At 34.9% G+C, this 19,506-nt stretch overlaps 2 protein-coding genes and 1 long non-coding RNA gene across 3 annotated transcripts; 1 reads left to right on the forward strand and 2 right to left on the reverse strand.

The window, feature by feature from the left end:
• Window positions 1-11,755: 11,755 nt before the first annotated feature.
• On the reverse strand, window positions 11,756-12,370 carry LOC137742534 (arabinogalactan protein 13-like). The gene has a single exon (XM_068482427.1). It carries the CDS (start codon window positions 12,218-12,220, stop codon window positions 12,032-12,034), a length of 189 nt encoding a protein of 62 aa, XP_068338528.1. The 5' UTR covers window positions 12,221-12,370; the 3' UTR covers window positions 11,756-12,031.
• A 1,888-nt stretch (window positions 12,371-14,258) lies between these two features.
• Window positions 14,259-16,109, reverse strand: LOC137741446 (uncharacterized). Its single transcript, XR_011069298.1, has 3 exons — window positions 15,945-16,109; window positions 14,784-15,172; window positions 14,259-14,671 (listed from the first exon to the last, which is right to left on the reverse strand). It is a non-coding gene; the product is annotated as an uncharacterized lncRNA (long non-coding RNA).
• Window positions 16,110-17,168: 1,059 nt separating this feature from the next.
• Window positions 17,169-19,479, forward strand: LOC137743751 (uncharacterized). The gene is made up of 6 exons (XM_068483695.1): window positions 17,169-17,442; window positions 17,659-17,709; window positions 17,838-18,051; window positions 18,442-18,727; window positions 18,875-18,952; window positions 19,193-19,479. The coding sequence occupies exons 3-6, from the start codon at window positions 17,840-17,842 to the stop codon at window positions 19,250-19,252; spliced, it is 636 nt and encodes a 211-aa protein (XP_068339796.1). The 5' UTR covers window positions 17,169-17,442; window positions 17,659-17,709; window positions 17,838-17,839; the 3' UTR covers window positions 19,253-19,479.
• Window positions 19,480-19,506: the final 27 nt, after the last annotated feature.

Below are 19,506 nucleotides of genomic sequence, written 5' to 3' on the forward strand. Positions count from 1 at the left end.
TAGCCCACGCTTTTTTGAGAAAAATGAAAATTTTCCATAAAGATTAAGAGTAACTTTATAAGGCAATTGAAAGCAGTTTTACCATTCATTGGGTCGTAAATTTATTTTAACAGAATATTTACTTCGAAAACTTAAACTAAGTGGGGAAGAATACATTGCCTAAATGGGAGTCCATCCACAAGAATGTCAATAAAAAGTCTTACATGAATTTTCAAAACCAAACGGTATGTGAAAGTGAAAGCAAGTTGATTTTACGATGCTTTTCTTACAAATTTGCAAAATCGCCAAGAAACCGTTATGGTTAGCCCACATTTTGTTGAGAAAAAAGAAAATTTTTATTTTTACAAAATATTTTCCGTCATGACTAAGAGTAACTTAATAAAGGCAATTGAAAGCCGTTCTACCATTTATTAAGCCACACATTTATTATAACAAAATACTTACATTGAAAGCTTAAACCGAGTATGGACCAAAACATTGATGAAACGGGAGTCCATCTACAAGAATATTAATGAAAAGTCTTACGTGAATTTTCAAAACCAAACGGTGCATGAAGGTGAAAGCAAGTAGATTTTACGATGTTTTTTTTACAAATTTGCAAAATTGCCTAGAAACACTGATGGTTAGCCCACGTTTTTGTGAGAAAAACGCAAATTTTTATTTTTGCAAAATACTTTCCATCATAACTAAGAGTAACTTTATAAGGCGATTGAAAGAGATTCTACCATTTATTGAGTCACAAATTTATTATTAACAAAATATTTACATTGAAAGCTTAAACCGAGTACAGACCAAAACATTGCCGAAATGGGAATCCATCCACAAGAATATCAATGAAAAGTCTTACATGAATTTTCAAAATGAAACGGTGCGTGAAGGTGAAAGCAAGTTGATTTTACGACATTTTTTTTACAAATTTGCAAAATCACCTAGAACCGTGATTATTAGCCCACGATTTTTTGAGACAAATGCAAATTTTTATTTTTGCAAAATATTTTCCGTCATAACTAATGGTAACTTTATAAGGCAATTGAAAATGGCTCTACCATTTATTGGGCTTCAAAGTTTTTCTTAACAGAATATTTACACAAAAAACTTAAACTGAGTGGGTGCTTGCTAAACCCAAGTGCAGGTGTCGCGTAGCAGTATCAACTTGAAGTCTGAGTGTCATATTCCTTAAAGAGCATTGAAAAAGAATGCAGAATTATCAAGACTGAAACAAAAAATAATATCGAATGAGATGTAACTTATAGAATAAAAGTTCAACAATTAAAAACACTAAAGCATCAGGGTTCCACCCACATACAACTATGCAATTTCACTATTTCGATTCCTTTTTATAACTCAACTGAGATACCAACAACAAGTGATCTCAACCAGAAAATATAGCAATTAAGTTTTCCTCGTATAAAACTTCTTGAAAGTGATTTTCATTGTAGATATTCAAAACAAAACGCCCATTCAATTTCTTATAGAAGTAATCCCAAATATAATTTGTACCCACGGCAACAAAATATTAAAAAATTACTCCGTCGAAATCGTACCATTCTACTAATTTATTCAATTCACTAAAAGCATGAATGTGAAACAAAAACTATAGGAAAATATGATTAAACTTATGAATCATAACCAATATTCATCAATTAGAATCAAAATAATAAAACTACATACTAGTAATATAGGTTTCCCCCCTAGCTAGGGAGATTAGTTCTCCATAAACTAAATAGAAAAAGAAAAGTCTAAAATTATGAAAGAGTCGGGCCACTTTGGAAAACAATCAAATGGAGATTATATGAGCTGCTACCGCAGTCAACCTCCCTTCATATTCTTCTTCGATAATGGTCATTGATAAACCCATTATTAATATGTTAATGCCAATCCCCATAACCCTCTGAATAATGGTCATTGATAAGACTTAATGTGTCACATCCCGGCCCGGGGCGGACCACTTCCCGGGCCCGCTCTATCACCGTAGCACGATATTGTCCGCTTTGGGCTTACCATTCCCTCACGGTTTTGTTTTTGGGAACTCACGAGCAACTTCCCAGTGGGTCACCCATCATGGGATTGCTCTAGCCCCCCTTCTCGCTTAACTTCGGAGTTCCTACGGAATCCGAAGCCAGTGAGCTCCCAAAAGGCCTCGTGCTAGGTAGGGATGGGAATATACATATAAGAATCACTCCCCTGTGTGACATCCCGTCCCGAGATTATAAAAACGTATGTGTGAATTTACCTTTTTACCCCTAGTTCGTTACATTTACGTTTAGTGTTGTTTGTGTGGTGTGGCATGTGTTGGACCACACACACACACTTACACACACTGTCTCTATCTCTCCCGTGTTTTCCTCTCCCTCTGTTTCTTTTCTGTCACTTCTCTCTCTCCCTCTCCCCGAGTCCTCCATCATTCTTCTTCCTTCAACGTACGGACAACACACAAATCACCCAAACCTTGTAGATCGGAGAATCCAAGTACATATTCGAACTCGTGAAGCTCGTGCGAGTGCAACCATACCATTTTCAGGTGAGAAATCCTTCGTTTTCATGTCGATTCGAGGTAATCCGATTTAGGTACTGTTCATGCAAACTTAAACTAGCATGTTTTTGGGATTTTGAAGCTTGCAGGAAGCTTGGTGAGGTCCTAAGGAAGCTTGGAGTGCTTCGTTTGAAGGAATTGGACGTCGGGATCATCGTGGTCAAAGTTGGCTGGAGCTTTCGAGGCCTTTTCCGGCGAATCCACGGCGAGTTAGGGGTTAAGGCAGGTATGGTTGTGTTCGTCTCGTCAATACCTTCATTTTGATATATAAGACGTCGAAAATGGTTAAGAAATGAAGAAGTTATGACACTTTGAAGTTTACCCAGAAATTCCGGCAAAACACCCACCGCCGGCGAAACCAGTCCGGCGACGCGGGGAAGAAGACGCGCGCGTGGGCAGCGCTTGAAAATGGCGCGTGGGGGCGCGTGAGAGCTCCAAATTGAGTTCTGAAAATTGTCACGTGTTCGTGACGTCGTGTAGATCACCGTGGTATATTCATACACCCAAATTGAGCAACGTATGAGAAAGTTATGGACGAATGTTTGGTGTATGTGCGTTAAATAACGTCAAGTTGGTTACTGTTTGTATAGGTGAAAATTATACAAAAGAAGAATGTAACCAATCTAGGGGAGGCTCAGGGACCTACGAGACGTCGATGTGATCAGTGAGTGGGCAGTTACTTTTCAGTATATATATATATACGTATGCTTGACGTATTTCCCATAAAACGTATTTTAAAAGAAATACGAATTAAATATCCTGTCATATATGCATCATATTTTAATATGTGCATTACCATAATTATGCATACTGTTGCATGGTGCTGAGGAGGCCCAGGTAAGCTACATTTGAAATACTATCATCACATGCATTAGTAGCGGCATACATTTATATATGTGTATTTGGTGCTGTGGACGCACAGGTAAGTGCCAGGTAAGTGGTATTCAAGTTTGTATGCAATAGTAGTTTGAGATGCTTAGAGAGCTCATAATCTGCACCCCCGGTGTTAGTGCTCCCGCCCAGAGTTGGGGCATAGCCTTCACGTGTATGTTCACCCGTACCGCATGCTCGCCTTGGATCCAAGTTAGGTGCATAGGCTTGTCGTACATACCACATTAGGTGGTTCCGACTCGTAGGTGACCCGCGATTTATCGCCCAGCTTCACGTGATCGTAGCACTAGAGCATATATATATATTACACCAGCCTGTCGTACAAACCACGTTAGGTGGTTCCGACTCATGTGCAGATTCAGTTATTGAGTTTGAGATTTGAGCTCTATATGCAGCCGTACAGGTCACGTTAGGTGACTCTCGGCTGCCAGATTATATGATATTGATATGAGTTATGCTTGAGCATTTACATTTATTATGAGATTCTGATGTGGCATATTCTCAAGCATGAATGGCATACTTTGGAGCATGACTGACATATCTATACATACGTATATATGTTTATTTTTTGAGAAAGTATACAGGTTTTACGGAGAGGGGTTACAAAGTTTTGAGAAGTGTTTGGATTTGGAAAAGAATTGTTTTACTGACCCACTCAATTTTGGTTTTGCGCCCCTCCAGGTTTAAGAATTGCAAAGGTGTGGTGACTACGAGGAAATTCAACGGTGTTCTGACAGAATGGACCAAATGAGAACTCACCTTCGGGTGGTTCATCTTAGAAGTTGTATATTTTAAAGCTTCCGAACTGTGTAAATGGTTACGTCACTCTCACGTGACGGCCAGCATGCCCTCCTTCGGGACGGGGTGTGTCACCCTGGGCGATATGGGATGTCACAATCCACCCCCTTAGGGGCCCGACGTCCTCATCGGCACACACGCGACCAAGGTTAGGCTCTGATACCAAATTGTCACATCCCGGCCCGAGACGGACCACTTCCCGGGCCCGCTCCGCCACCGTAGCACGATATTGTCCGCTTTGGGCTTACCACTCCCTCACGGTTTTGTTTTTGGGAACTCACGAGTAACTTCCTAGTGGGTCACCCATCATGGGATTGCTCTAGTCCCCCTTCTCGCTTAACTTCGGAGTTCCTATGGAACCCGAAACCAGTGAGCTCCCAAAAGGCCTCGTGCTAGGTAGGAATGAGAATATACATATAAGGATCACTCCCCTGGGCGATGTGGGATGTCACATAATGCCATATTGAAATGGTAATGGCTAGCCATTTCTTTTTCTTCTTATTTGCCTTCTCCTTTCTTCATTTCTTTTCGGTAACCGACATAGAATTAAGCACCAATTTATTGTCTTGTGCCTCACCCTTTAATTGCCTTGCAACATTCTCATAGCCTTGCACATTAAAATTAATATAACCTCAGTAAAAAATTTAAAAAAATTAGATATAAAACCTATTTAACTAGTTATACATGATAAAGCACAAATTTGATAAATTACTAGAGAAAAACAAGTAACGGGTATAATCAAAGCGCATTAGACATGCACTTTTGAGCAATTATCAATGGGGACCAAAACATTGTCGAAACGAGAGTCCATCCACAAGAATATCAATGAAAAGTCTTGCATGAATTTTCAAAATTAAACAGTGCGTGAAGGTGAAAGCAAGTTGATATTACAATGCTTTTTTTTACAAATTTGCAAAATTTCCTAAAAACCATAATAACACCCACGTTTATTTGAGAAAAATGCAAATTTTTATCTTTGCAAAATATTCTCCATCATGACAAAGAGTAACTTTATAAGTCAATTGAAAGTAGTTCTACCATTTATGGAGCTGCAAATTTATTCTTAACATAATATTTATACCGAAAACTTAAACCAAGTAGGGACCAAAACACTGCCGAAACGGCAGTCCATCCACAAGAATATCAGTGAAAAGTCTTACATGAATTTTCAAAACTAAACGGTGCGTGAAGGTGAAAGCAAGTTGATTTTACAACGTTTATTTTACAAATTTGTAAAATCGCCTAGAAACCATGATGGTTAGCCTACGTCGTTTTTTTAGAAAAATGAAAATTTTTATTTTTGGAAAATATTTTCCGTCATAACTAAGAATAACTTTATAAGGCAATTGAAAACGGTTCTATCATTTATTGAGCCGCAAATTTACTCTTAAATGAATATTTACTTCGAAAACTTAAACTGAGTTGGACCAATACATTGCCGAAACGGGAGTCCATCCACAAGAATATCAATGAACAGTCTTAAAAGAATTTGCAAAACCAAACAGTGCGTGAAGGTGAAAGCAAGTTGATTTTATGACGCTATTTTACAAATTTGCAAAATCGTCTAGAAACTGTGATGGTTAGCCCATGTTTTTTTTTGAGAAAAATGCAAATTTTTATTTTTGCAAAATATTTTCCGTCATAACTAAGAGTAACTTTATAACGCAATTGAAAGTGGTTCTATCATTTATTAAGCCGCAAATTTATTCTTAACAGAATATTTACACCGAAAACTTAAACCGAGTAGGGACCAAAACATTGCCGAAACGGGAGTCCAACCACAAGAATATTAGTAAAAAGTCTTACATGAATTTTCAAAACCAAACAGTGTGTGAAGGTGAAAGCAAGTTGATTTTTTTACAACGTTTTTTTTACAAATTTGTAAAATCGCCTAGAAACCTTGATTGTTGCCCACTTTTTTTTTTTTTTTGAGAAAAATGCTAATTTTATTTTCCGTCATAACTAAGAGTAACATTATAAGGCAATTGAAAGTGGTTCCACCATTTATTAAACCGCAAATTTATTCTTAACAGAATATTTACAACGAAAACTTAGACCGGGTGGGGACCAAAACATTGCTGAAACAGGAGTCCATCCACAAGAATATCAATGAAAAGTCTTACATGAATTTTCAAAACCAAACGGTGCATGAAGGTGAAAGCAAGTTGATTGTACAACGCTTTTTTTACAAATTGGTAAAATCTCCTAGAAACCATGATGGTTAGCCGGCGTTTTTTTTTTTTTTTTTAAATGCAAATTTTATTTTTGCAAAATTTTTTCCATCATGACAAACAATAACTTTATAAGGCAATTGAAAGGGGTTCAACCATTTATTGATCTGCAAATTTATTCTTCAAAGAGTATTTACACCAAAAACTTAAACTTAGTGGGAACCAATATATTGCCGAAACCGGAGTCCATCCACAAGAATATCAATGAATTTTCAAAACCCAACGATGGGGTGAAGGTGAAAGCAATTAGATTTTACGACGATTTTTGTCCAAAAATGCAAAATCACCTAGAAACCGTGATGGTTATCCCACTTTCTTTTTAAAAAAATGCAAAGTGTTTATTTTTGCATAACATTTCTCCTCATGATTAAGTGTAACTTTATAATGCAAACGAAAGCAATTTTACCATTTATCAAGCCCCAAATATATTTTTACTAGAGTATTTAGGCCAAAAACTTAAAAATAAGTGGACAAAAAGAGGGGCCCAAAACATTACTGAAACGAGACTCCATCTGCAAGAATAATGAAAAATCTTGCATGAAGTTTCAAAACCCAATAGTGTGGTGAAGGTGAAAGCAAGTATTTTTTATGACGATTTTGTACAAATTTGCAAAATATCTTAGAAATCGTGGTGGTTAGCCCACCTGTTTTAAGAGAAAAATGAAAGTTTTTTATTTTTGCATAATATTTCTCCCCATGATTAAGAGTAACTTTATATGGCAAATGAAAGCAATTTTACCATTTATCAAGCCACAAATGTATTTTAAGTAGAGTATTTAAGCCAAAAACTTATAAATAAATGGACAAACTGTAGTGGGGTACAAAACATTACTAAAATGGGACTCCATCCACAAGGATATCAACAAAAAGACTTACAGGAATTTTTAAAAACCAACGTTGCAGTGAAGATGAAAGAAAGTAGATTTTATGACGATTAATGTACAAATTTGAAAAATCGCCGAGAAGCCGTGATGGTTAGCCCACGTTTTTTTTATGAGAAAAATGAAAAATATTTATTTTTGTATAATATTATCCCCATGTTTAAAGATTAACTTTATAAGGCAAATGAAAATGGTTTTACCATACATCGACCCATAAATGTATTTTAAATAGACTATTTAAGCCAAAAACTTATAAATAAATGGACAAACTGTAGTGGAGCGCAAAACATTGCCAAAATGAGACTCCATCCACAAGGATATCGACAAAGAGACTTACAAGAATTTTGAAAAACCAACGGTGCAGTGAAGATGAAAGCAAGTAGATTTTATGACGATTAATGTGCATAGTTGAAAAATCGTTGAGAAACCGTGATGGTTAGCCCACATTTTTTTTTTTTTTGAGAAAAATGAAAAAAAAATTATTTTTGTATAATATCATCCCCCATGTTCAAGATTAACTTTATAAGGCAAATTAAAATGGTTTTACCATTTATTGAGGCGCAAATGTATTTTTAATAAAGTGTTTATGCTAAAAACTTGAAAATAAGGGGACAAAAACAATAATGTGGCCAAAACATTGCCGAGACGGGACTCTATCCACAAGAATATCAACAATAAGTCTTACATATGGTGCTTACATGACTTTTAAAAACCCAAAGGTGAAGTGAAAGTTGAACAAAGTAATTTCACGATGATTTTTGTAGAAATTTGCAAATTGCCTAGAAACCATGATGGTTAAACCCACGTCTTTTTTTGTTTTTTTGTTTTTTTTAAGAAAAATGCAAATTTTTATTTTTGCATAATATTTTGCAACAAGATTAAGAGTAACTTTGTAAGGCCAATGAAAGCGGTTTTACATTTATCCATAAGAATATTAACAAAAAGTCTTACATGAATTTTCAAAATGCAATGGTGCAATGAAAGTGAAAGGTCATAGATTTTACGACGATTTCTGTACAAATTTGTAAAATCGCCTAGAAACTGTGATACACTCACATTTTTTGAGAAAAATGCAAATTTTTATTTTTGCAAAATATTTTCCGTCATGATTTAGGGTAACTTTATAAGGTAATTGAAAATGGTTTTACCATTTATTAAGTCTTAAATATATTTTTAATAGAATATTTACGCTGAAAACTAAAAAGTAAGTAGACAATAAGTCTTACATATGGTGCTTACATGACTTTTAAAAACCCAAAGGTGAAGTGAAAGTTGAACAAAGTAATTTCCCGATGATTTTTGTAGAAATTTGCAAATTGCCTAGAAACCGTGATGGTTAAACCCACGTTTTTTTTTGTTTTTTTTTTTTTTTAAGAAAAATGCAAATTTTTATTTTTGCATAATATTTTGCAACAAGATTAAGAGTAACTTTGTAAGGCCAATGAAAGCGGTTTTACATTTATCCATAAGAATATTAACAAAAAGTCTTACATGAATTTTCAAAATGCAATGGTGCAATGAAAGTGAAAGGTCATAGATTTTACGACGATTTCTGTACAAATTTGTAAAATCGCCTAGAAACTGTGATACACTCACATTTTTTGAGAAAAATGCAAATTTTTATTTTTGCAAAATATTTTCCGTCATGATTTAGGGTAACTTTATAAGGTAATTGAAAATGGTTTTACCATTTATTAAGTCTTAAATATATTTTTAATAGAATATTTACGCTGAAAACTAAAAAGTAAGTAGACAATAAGTCTTACATATGGTGCTTACATGACTTTTAAAAACCCAAAGGTGAAGTGAAAGTTGAACAAAGTAATTTCACGATGATTTTTGTAGAAATTTGCAAATTGCCTAGAAACCATGATGGTTAAACCCACGTTTTTTTTTGTTTTTTTTTTTTTTAAGAAAAATGCAAATTTTTATTTTTGCATAATATTTTGCAACAAGATTAAGAGTAACTTTGTAAGGCCAATGAAAGCGGTTTTACATTTATCCATAAGAATATTAACAAAAAGTCTTACATGAATTTTCAAAATGCAATGGTGCAATGAAAGTGAAAGGTCATAGATTTTACAACGATTTCTGTACAAATTTGTAAAATCGCCTAGAAACTGTGATACACCCACATTTTTTGAGAAAAATGCAAATTTTTATTTTTGCAAAATATTTTCCGTCATGATTTAGGGTAACTTTATAAGGTAATTGAAAATGGTTTTACCATTTATTAAGTCTTAAATATATTTTTAATAGAATATTTACGCTGAAAACTAAAAAGTAAGTAGACAAAAACTATAGTGGGGGTCAAAACATTGACAAAAAAGGAATCCATCCAAAATGATATCAACAAAAAATCTTACATGAATTTTCATAACCCAACGGTGAGGTGAAGATGAAAGTAAGTAGATTTTACGACGATTTATGTACAAATTTGAAAAATCGCTTAGAAACCATGATGATTAGCCCACTTCTTTTTGCGAAAAATGGAAGTTTTTTATTTTGTATTATATTTTCCCCCATGAGTAAGAGTAACTTTATAAGGCAAATGAAAATGGTTTTACCATTTATCGATGCACAAATGTATTTTTAATAGATTAAACCAAAAACTTAAAAAAAGGTGGACAAAAACAACAAAGGGGCTCAAAACATTGCCTAAACGGGACTCCATCCACAAGAATATCAAAAAAAAAAAAATTTACATAAATTTTCAAAACCCAACTGTGTGGTAAATGTGAAAACAAGTAATTTTACGACTATAGCAGGGCTCACAATGTCTCTGAAATGTCGTGCATGAATTTAAAGAATCTTATGGTGTGGTGAAACTTCCACGAAAATACTTTTATGATGATATTTGTAGTTTTGGACAAAATGGAGTTGAAATTCATGAACTATTCATTGTAGTGTTTTTTATGAAAAATGGTTATTAAATTTTCGCAAAATATTTTACGTGGGAGGTAAGATAAATGCGACAAGTTTTCTGGAAGCACTCTTCCGTTTTATCGAGTTGATAAATGCGACAAGTTTTCTGGAAGCACTCTTTCCTTCGCAGTTTTGCTCCCATTCTTCAGTCTTGTAATATGCCAGCAGTGTTCCTAACATATTTCTGACAACCATAACAAATTTTTTTTCTGGACAAAGCATCTCTTGAATGTCCTACAAGAAATTTAAGAAACTTAATTATTGCAGAGTTCTAATTTTTGAAGTTCTTAATTATTGCCTTTAGAAAAAACAATTTTGATATTATATATATGGCCCTACCATCCTTTCTTAGAACTCACAAAGCATGTGATGTTTGTTCAAAGGTTCACATCATTGCTGTTTTTGGTTTTTTTAAACCCTAAACAATTTTCTTTTCTGCGTTACTTTATTTTCTACATTCCATGTGAAGTTGTTGTACAGAAAGAAGCTATTTTTTTTCAATCCATGTGAACTGATTGAAGATGAATGATGATGTGTGTCCAGGTCTAGGTTAATTTGTGGCGGAAAATTTAGTTGTCCCTCCGTTTACGTCACGTGATAAAAACGATAGAGATATATGACCAATGTATGTAAGTTGTTGCATATTTCCTAAATAGTTTTTGGAGATCATGTTTTTGACTCCCTCATCCATAATACCCTCTGTTTTGCATTATATTTATACGAAAATTCATGTAAAACTATAGGATATTTTAGGCATCAAGTCATTTCATTCATTCTCTGGCATTGTATGGATATGACCCACACAATGAAGAATTTCATTTGGACCACCGCCAAGTTAATACAATCCTTGGCTGTTCTGAATGGTCCCTCACAGAAACTCACAAGCCACAAACTTGCAAGGATCAAAGCACTTGGTTTTGATTTTTTGGTAAACCTCCTCGTGGAGGACTTCCATGTAATATAACACTAAATTGTCGATAATATCTCAAACGAATCACACATTCTTATACATAATAAATTTGTAATACTGTCACTTTGATGTCCTAGTTGCATGTAAATCTTTGTTCTCCCCTTGCATGTTCAACACTCGACTATGGAATGGCCTTAAGCATTATTGCAGAGGCACCACAAACCCATGCCCAATTCACCATTACAATTCACACAACTTCATTGGAGTAGAACATGCCAAGCTTAGCTAGCTACTGCTCATCATAACCCTTCTCTTCTCACCACAATTGCCAACTTACAAGGTCCACTCTGTCTAATTATCTTTGTTTCTTTCTTCTCTTTCAGTTTTTTGCTTTCAAAATGCAATGGTCTAAACTACAAGAAGGAAAACTAAATCAAGCGAAAGACACACTGTCCAAACCAACGGATCATATAACTCACATATGTTTTTTTTTTTTTAATCAAATCACATATGTTATTTCTTAAGTATAGAAAAGTTTCATAATCATACGAATTCCTAGATTAAATCCAATGATGAGACATTAATCTGAAAACGACAAGAAAATAGAAGAATGAAATTTTTTTAGTACAAATGAATCACTGATAGAAATGATAGAGAAAATACAAGGACATCAAATGCCTACCCTTGATCCCCTTTATTAGCCTAAAATTGAACCATCCTCACATTCCCACTAAAAAGATTATGACATTAATTATACATCATATAATACAAATCCACCAAAACGAAAAGATCACACACATACAACTCCATCAACAATACAAAATTAAATTAAGACCTGAAATTCCCCCCAAAAGAATCATGCTTAGAAGAATAAGCCAAAAGCCAAAGCTGCCAGAGAAGTAAAGAAAGTGGGGGCAAATGTGAAGGCATCAGATGTTGGGCTTGGAGCTGGAACTTGAGCTTCAGCTGCAGCTACTTGTTGAATGCCTGAGAAGGCCACCATCATAACCACCAACAAAGCAACAAAAAGGTTCATCTTCATTGCCTCCATTTCTTGATTACTGAGTAATTAATTTGGAATATAGAAAAAAGGAGAGGAAGAAAGAAACTTGATTGCTTATATTGCTGTAGAGGAAGTGTAAGGACAATGGCTGTGGGTTGTAGGCTATATATCCTCAGAGAGAGGAGAGAGAAAGAGAGAGACGAGAGACAGAAAGATAGATTAAATTTTTCAATTTTTCAAATTTTCAAATTTTCAATTTTCAAAGGCTGCTGAACTGCCAAATTTCCCAAAGTGAACGTTAGGGGGGGTTGATGAAGTTGACACCTCACAGGGTGGCTTTGGCATTGTTGTCATACAACTGTCACCTTGCCTCAGGGTCCCCCCCCCCCCCCCACGTTTGCTGTCTTCTAAAAGATTTTTAACTATTGTTTTGCCAATTTTTTTTATAGTTTTTTTTTCACAGTTTTTTTCACTTTCATTCTGCTAATTAAATTCGTTTTTAGCATGTCTACTTATTTAATCGATGAAATCATGAATCGAGAAATTTAGAAGTTGAAAAAAAACGAACTTGTATTGGAACAGCTCATTTCTAATTATCAATCTAGTCTTAGTTTTTTCAAGTAAAGAATTACCAATTGTTTCATGAAGATCACAATCTTTTCGATTATGTATATATTAGCAATTGGATTTAATATAGACAAGTAAACACAGTATAAGTTCTAACTTGATAGCTCATGCACTCATAAGTGGTTGAGTTTACCATTCATCATTCATTGGGTGAACGTTATTATGCTTTTCTAGTTTTCTTGTTAGGTGTATTATGCGATTTGGTAGGAAATGAAAAGTGATGATGAGCTGGTTGTATGATAATGTTATGTTTGTTTAACAATACTAGTACTACAGTGGATTATTATATGCACTTGTGCTGCTTTTATTTACATACTAGTGTGGTTTTGTAGCTGTACTTTTAATTGTATTTTAGAATATGTAGGTGTTTTTATATAAAATTTAGAAAATACATAACTTACGTGTAATGAGTCATTTCTCTTTACAAAGGGATTAAATTTTTTATATACGTGCAGAAGCGTTTTATTTTGTAGATTTATTGAAATATTTTGGTAAGAGCGCAGGAAGGAAGGATCTAAAATGGATAGGACATATATACATGGGGTAGGAGGTAAAAGTCCTCGAAGTTACAATTTGGGTTGTGATTTCCACAATCTCGCTCCTTAAAACTTTAGCTTAAAATCCACATGAAAGGGAAATCGGAACTGCTTGTGGTCTCTGCAATGGACAATAGTAATGGGAAAGCTGGCTTGGAAACTTGGAAACTAGATGGGTCACCTAAGCTTACCAGCTGGGTTGGTGTGTTGTCCATATCAGCTTCATTCTGTATCTACACAGTTTTCAACTGAACCAAATGTGAATCAAATCAAACATGGAAATTTGATCTAATTATTTAAGACTGAATATCGGAGGAAAATTTTCATTCTTAATTTTAACAAATCCTTACATGTTCTATCGTAAAGACAATCTAATTAACATTAAAATATGTAAATTAAAGTTTTGAGTCCGCAAAATTGTGATCATATGATTATGAAAACTCTACTGTATGTGAATGGGTCAAAAGAAATTGAGGCAAGGAAATCAGCAAATTAAAAATGGTGATCATATTATCACGAACGATTCTTTTCCATAAGTGCTAGCTAAACTCCAACTCTTTTACACAAGGCAAATCCAGGCTAAATGCTTTGAAACTGAAAGGATGTTTTTGGAATCAAACAAATTAACTGGGCCAATCTATAATAAATGAGAATAAGACGGTTTTTGTTACTCTTTTTATGCATCTTCCTAGTCTTTCATTATTCAAGTCACATCTAAGTAAAGAAAAGCAGTACTCAATCTTTACTATGTTTAAAGAAATTCCGAGTTTAAATTTCATGAATGATTATAAATTTAAAAAAATATATAACAAAAAAATTTAAGTATTCACAAATCATGAATATGGCAGCCATATTGGCTAGAGAATCAGAAAACCCACTAATATACCAGTATGTGACTTGCGAAGCATGAAGTGTTGGAAAGACATGCATAGTTATAGAATGAAATCGTACATGAAATTGAATGGGTTTGTTATTTTGTGACAAAGTGATATTTTAAACTACTTTAGCTTACAAGAAAGTGGTTCGAATTTGAGCACAAACGGGCAAAATCATACTACCCTAGCCCAAACTGACCTTAACTGACATCTTCATAATGGAATGGGACTAGATAGGAGGCACAAACCATCCAATCATTTCCATTTGCCTATCCTTTTGAGTTTCTTGCCTATATGCCTGGTTTTCTTTCTTCGGTTGGTGACTCGTACTTGTTTGACGCATTGGGATCAATTTGCAAGGTATAACTATTTATAAACCTAAGATAGATACCGATCGTCCACTCCATTGCCTCGTAAATGAATGCTATGCTGTCTTTCGCTTCCCATTCAATAATTCGACACTGCACATCAGCAAGTTAAACAAGACACTTTTTTTGGTGAATGCGAGACTACATAGAACAAAAGGTAAATACGATTTACTTTAAGATACAACCTAATTTAAGTGTGAATTACCTGATATAAAATCATCTGCGTACTCCTTACTGATTTTTCATGGGCCATTACACCCACCTGATCGAGCATAAATACGTAGTAGTCATGGTGATTCCATAATTTTAAAATAAATAAAGTAGCAAGTTCTGCAGTCCTAAGATAATAAGCAATTCAGATTCTTAAGTATACCACAAAAACAAGATCCTGATCATCGGCCCCAGCAGAAATAACGTACTTATCTATGTCAACCAACTTCTCTAAACTATCAGAGAGACCTACATATATCCCAATTATAATCAGTAACTTGACAGGTAAATCTCGAGTTACAGGTTCCTCGATGACGCGCATAAGTACCTCATTTGTATCTTCGGTGCGTATACATTTCTTTGTGAGCAACTCCACTTGAGAAACTGAAGAATCAAACGACAAATCAATTAATAAGTTCCTCATAATCGGTCAAGAAGTACTTTGAAGAGACGGCAATGTAGGACGATCGAATATATCAGAAAAGGACTGCTATTAGTGTGCTCTAAATTGGTCTTTCAACGCTCCTCCCTCCTTTAAAATTTTCACAAGGGAGGATTGTAGTTGCCATTAGCGACTCCCTAAGCATGAATTAATACACACAAGATCTTAGTAAGACTGCATATGATCCAATGTTAAGACTTCTATTTCCTAAAAAATAAAAACATTAAAATTTTGGTAGCATACGGTAGCAAGCTGTATGTTAATCTCAATCCAAAACCTGAATGTACTGTTTGAGTTATAACTTAGAGTTGGGATTAATCCTTCCACTAAAAAAAAACCTTAGAAAATTATTCATGTTAATATATTGTTGGAGCTAGGTTGAAACTAAGAGCTATGATTTCTAAGAATATAATTAATTTCTTACACACACACACACACCAACAACTCACAAACCTGGTAAATTATTGCAGGCCCAAAATCATCTTGTTCTGCTTGAGGAGAAGGTTACGGTCGTCATCCAATTTTAGAATCTTCCACCTCTGAAACATAAGAAATGCTAAATCTAGAATCTTCTACCTCTGAAACATAAGAAATGTTAAATATTACGTCTAAGTTGAATTCAGGGTATCTTCTTTCAAGCATTTGCATATCAAATTAAAGAAATCTTAATCCTTTTTTGTTTTTGTTTTTGTTTTTGTTTTTGGAAGTGTGTACCTTATGGACGAAACCCTTTGTGAGAGAAGTGTTTTGCAGAATGAATATTATTGGGCGGGACTTCATCGTATTCGGTTGATGAGCATGATGAACTTGTTTTCTGTTGTTGTTCGATAAGTTCAACTCCGTTGTACTTCTTGTAGAATTGTTTTCTATCTTCCGCTTTGCCATGCCCCCACTACTTACAGACATTTTTGTACTTTGTAGACAAGTGTACACTTTTGTACTTTGTAGCCAAGTGTGGCAGCGTGGAGAATTTTGCAATAGAGCGATGGGTGCTTCTTAAATAAAATAAATCTGAAAGAAATTACCAACAAAATTAAAGAAGGAACCCTAGCTAGAGAGTCCTAGTCCAAAAGAAAAAGGGAAACAACCCAAAACGTAAGCCCAGCGCTTAAATACCTAATCAACTTCTTTTTTCCGTCAATCTAATTGAATTTGTGGAAAAGTTGGCACTGATTAAATTTGTAGATAAAATTTTGTAAATTAAATAATATAAAAGTTGATAATTGAGTTATTAATTAAACGTTGATAAATGTGCTTATTCATATTAGTGACAAATTATTTAATTTTTAAATTTTATATACAAATTTAATCTTCCTAACATTTATCAAAATTTCAAGTATTTATTTATTTTTTTTTTGTGATTGTAGCATTTTAATGATGCATATGCCTAGAAAAGTTGGTCATGCGAATTGCATGTGATAGAATTAATGGAAAATTGTGCACGACCTAAAAGTCTCTTGGGCTCAAAATCAAATTAATAGTTCGAAACTCGTGTTATTTACTTTCATTTGAAAAAGGGCGATCCCCTATTTTCCTTCGCATAATGCTTTATTAATAAGCAAGAGATAGTATAACTCTCATAAACCTTTGCAAGTTACATAGTACAACACCAGTTCATCAACACGGTGGCGTCTTATGGTAATAAAATTAAGACATGTGAAAGTATTTGTTCATATGTTATTTATTTCGTTGGAACAGGATAACACCATGCCATATAAGTTTTTCTTTAATAATTAGGTATCAAATTTGCAACTATAAAAATTATATGGTGACGGTAACCCATTAAACCTAAGTACTTTTCTTTACAAGGGGGGGGTTAAAAGGTCAGGCAGTTGGAGGGAAACGCATATGACCATTTGACATCCGACAGTCAAAATCATTTTCGACATGTATAGCGGTAAGTGTGTGACATAGTAGAGATTGGTGATTGGAGGAGTGCAACAAAAACAAATCAAAGTAGGGTGAAAAAGCAAAAGAAAAACAGAGGCTCTGAGAGGGGAAGAGAGAGAGACTCACAGAAGTGAAGATAACAAAGAAAAGCGCCGATTTTTGATCTCTTGGCGTTTCAAAGACAAAAGCCAACACACAACCCATATCTCATTACCGTCATCACTCTTCTGTATTTATTTTTTCAATTATTCTGGAGAAAATTTGAGGCCAAAGTTGTTCACTTTTTTGAGTTTCTGCTGCTGCTCGGCTGCCATCACACTATGTAATGAGCTCTTTTTCTTCAAATATCTCACCTGCTGATTGTATAATCGTCATGGTCTGTTTGGTCTGTTCGGTTTCCCGTTGGGTTCCTTTGTTTCTTTGTCTTTTTTTTGTCCGAGACTTACTCAGCAACCAAACAGATCAGATAATTACTATGATGTTGTTTTTATTCGATCTAATTTGTTAATGGGGTCATCGTAAATCCACTGAAATGCAGGGCTGTCTGAGACAAAGTGCATTTTTCGCCGTTATCTCCATAGATCTTGAGGTCAGTTTTCAGTTCTCTACATGCTGGGGAAATTATCTTCCACTCATCTATCATTTTCTCGCACTTTATTATTATTATTTTTTTTAGTGGAATTCCCAGATGGGTAATCTCTAAATTTATGGTTGCAGAGATGGAAAAGGAAGGGAAAACCTCTAAGGCCACAGAGTCAGACTTTGTGCTGCAATGGGGGAACAGAAAGAGGCTTAGATGTTCAAAGTTGAAGCAGGACGAAAGCTTGAGCAACGACAGATCGTCGGACTGTTTGAAGAAGAAGAAAATCACATCTCGGACCGCCGATAAAGACTCTCCGGCTCGTCATCCACTGCCCAATCGCATGGATAAGTAAGAAACATCGATGGTTTTAACTGAAACATGATGCAAAAATGTTGACTTTTCAAAGTTTGAAGTATGCTAGATATTATGTTATAAATTGGTTTGAAGCAGCTACTCTTGAACTAAGAGCTTGTATGTTTATCCTCTGTTTTTGTATTCTCTGAAATTTTTCAAAGATCCCTCTTAAAAATAAAGAAATGAAAAAATGGAAGTGAAAGGTTAGAACTTAGTGGTAATAAATTGAACAATCCCAGAATCATGGCACTTGTGAAGTTAGTGTTGTGATGATATTGTTATATCTCAGATTCGTTGCTTAAGTTGGCAAAATTCTCAATCAGAAAGTCTGTGGGAAGTGGAATAGAGGTAACATTTTACCAAGTGGTTGCGTTTTGATTGCAGGAGTTCAGCTTCGCCAATGAATGGTAGGAAGCAATTTGTTACTTCACCTGAGAAGGAAGATCGGTACTACACAACAAGGGGTTCATTAGGGTTGGACGAGAACGGGAAGGTGTTAGGATTAGATAATCCTGGTCCTGCAAGGGATGACAAAGGAAGCCGTGCTTGGCCAAGGTTATTTCTATCATTGTCTAGTAAAGAAAAGGAAGAGGATTTCATGGCTATGAAAGGGTGTAAGCTACCTCAAAGGCCCAAGAAAAGAGCAAAATTGCTCCAGAAAAGCCTACTTGTAAGTTGTTCATGAGAGAGAGAGAGAGAGAGAGAGTGTGTGTGAGTGTGTGTGTGTGTGTGTGTGTTTAACTGTTTGTGTTTGTTTTTTTTTGTTTTTTCGTTTTTGTTTGTGAGGGGTTTGACTTACGCTCACTTCCGTGTGCAGTTGGTGATGCCCGGTGTATGGTTATCGGATTTGTGCCAGGAGCGGTATGAAGTCAGGGAGAAGAAGACTTCAAAGAAGGTATTCTTGTCTCTTTTGGGTTAATTTTCAGTTGTCTTAACTACATTGTTCCATCCTTAGGGTTGACAAAAAAATGGATTCAGAATCTGAGACTGCTTTTAAATGTTCGGGACCTCAAAATCGATTAACAAATGGATATGTCATATGATATTTTATGTTGTCTGTTTATTTTCCTAAGAATTGTTGTGCCAAGCATAACTATGCAAATCCGAAACTGATTGGGATTCCATTATGATGCAGAGACCCAGAGGATTGAAGGCCATGGGAGGTATCGATAGCGAATCAGACAGAGAGACGTGAAAAATAGGCAAGAAAATACAACTTTATCGAGTAGTTAGGACTCGAGTATGCAACTAGGGACAGAGATCAAAGCCGGGTAAAAGAAAAAGTTGAAAGAAACAGCGTGATCTCTCTTCCCTTGGTTTGTTATGTATTGCTTCGGCATTTTTGAGACTTGGAAAATAAACTTCATTATCTGCCCTAGTTGCATGATCATTTTTATCAATATATTTGTTCTTTTTGTTTCATATCACCGGTCGCGACTCACCTAAAAC

The sequence above is a fragment of the Pyrus communis genome, chromosome 8 (genome assembly GCF_963583255.1).
Source record: "Pyrus communis chromosome 8, drPyrComm1.1, whole genome shotgun sequence".
NCBI lineage: Eukaryota > Viridiplantae > Streptophyta > Magnoliopsida > Rosales > Rosaceae > Pyrus > Pyrus communis.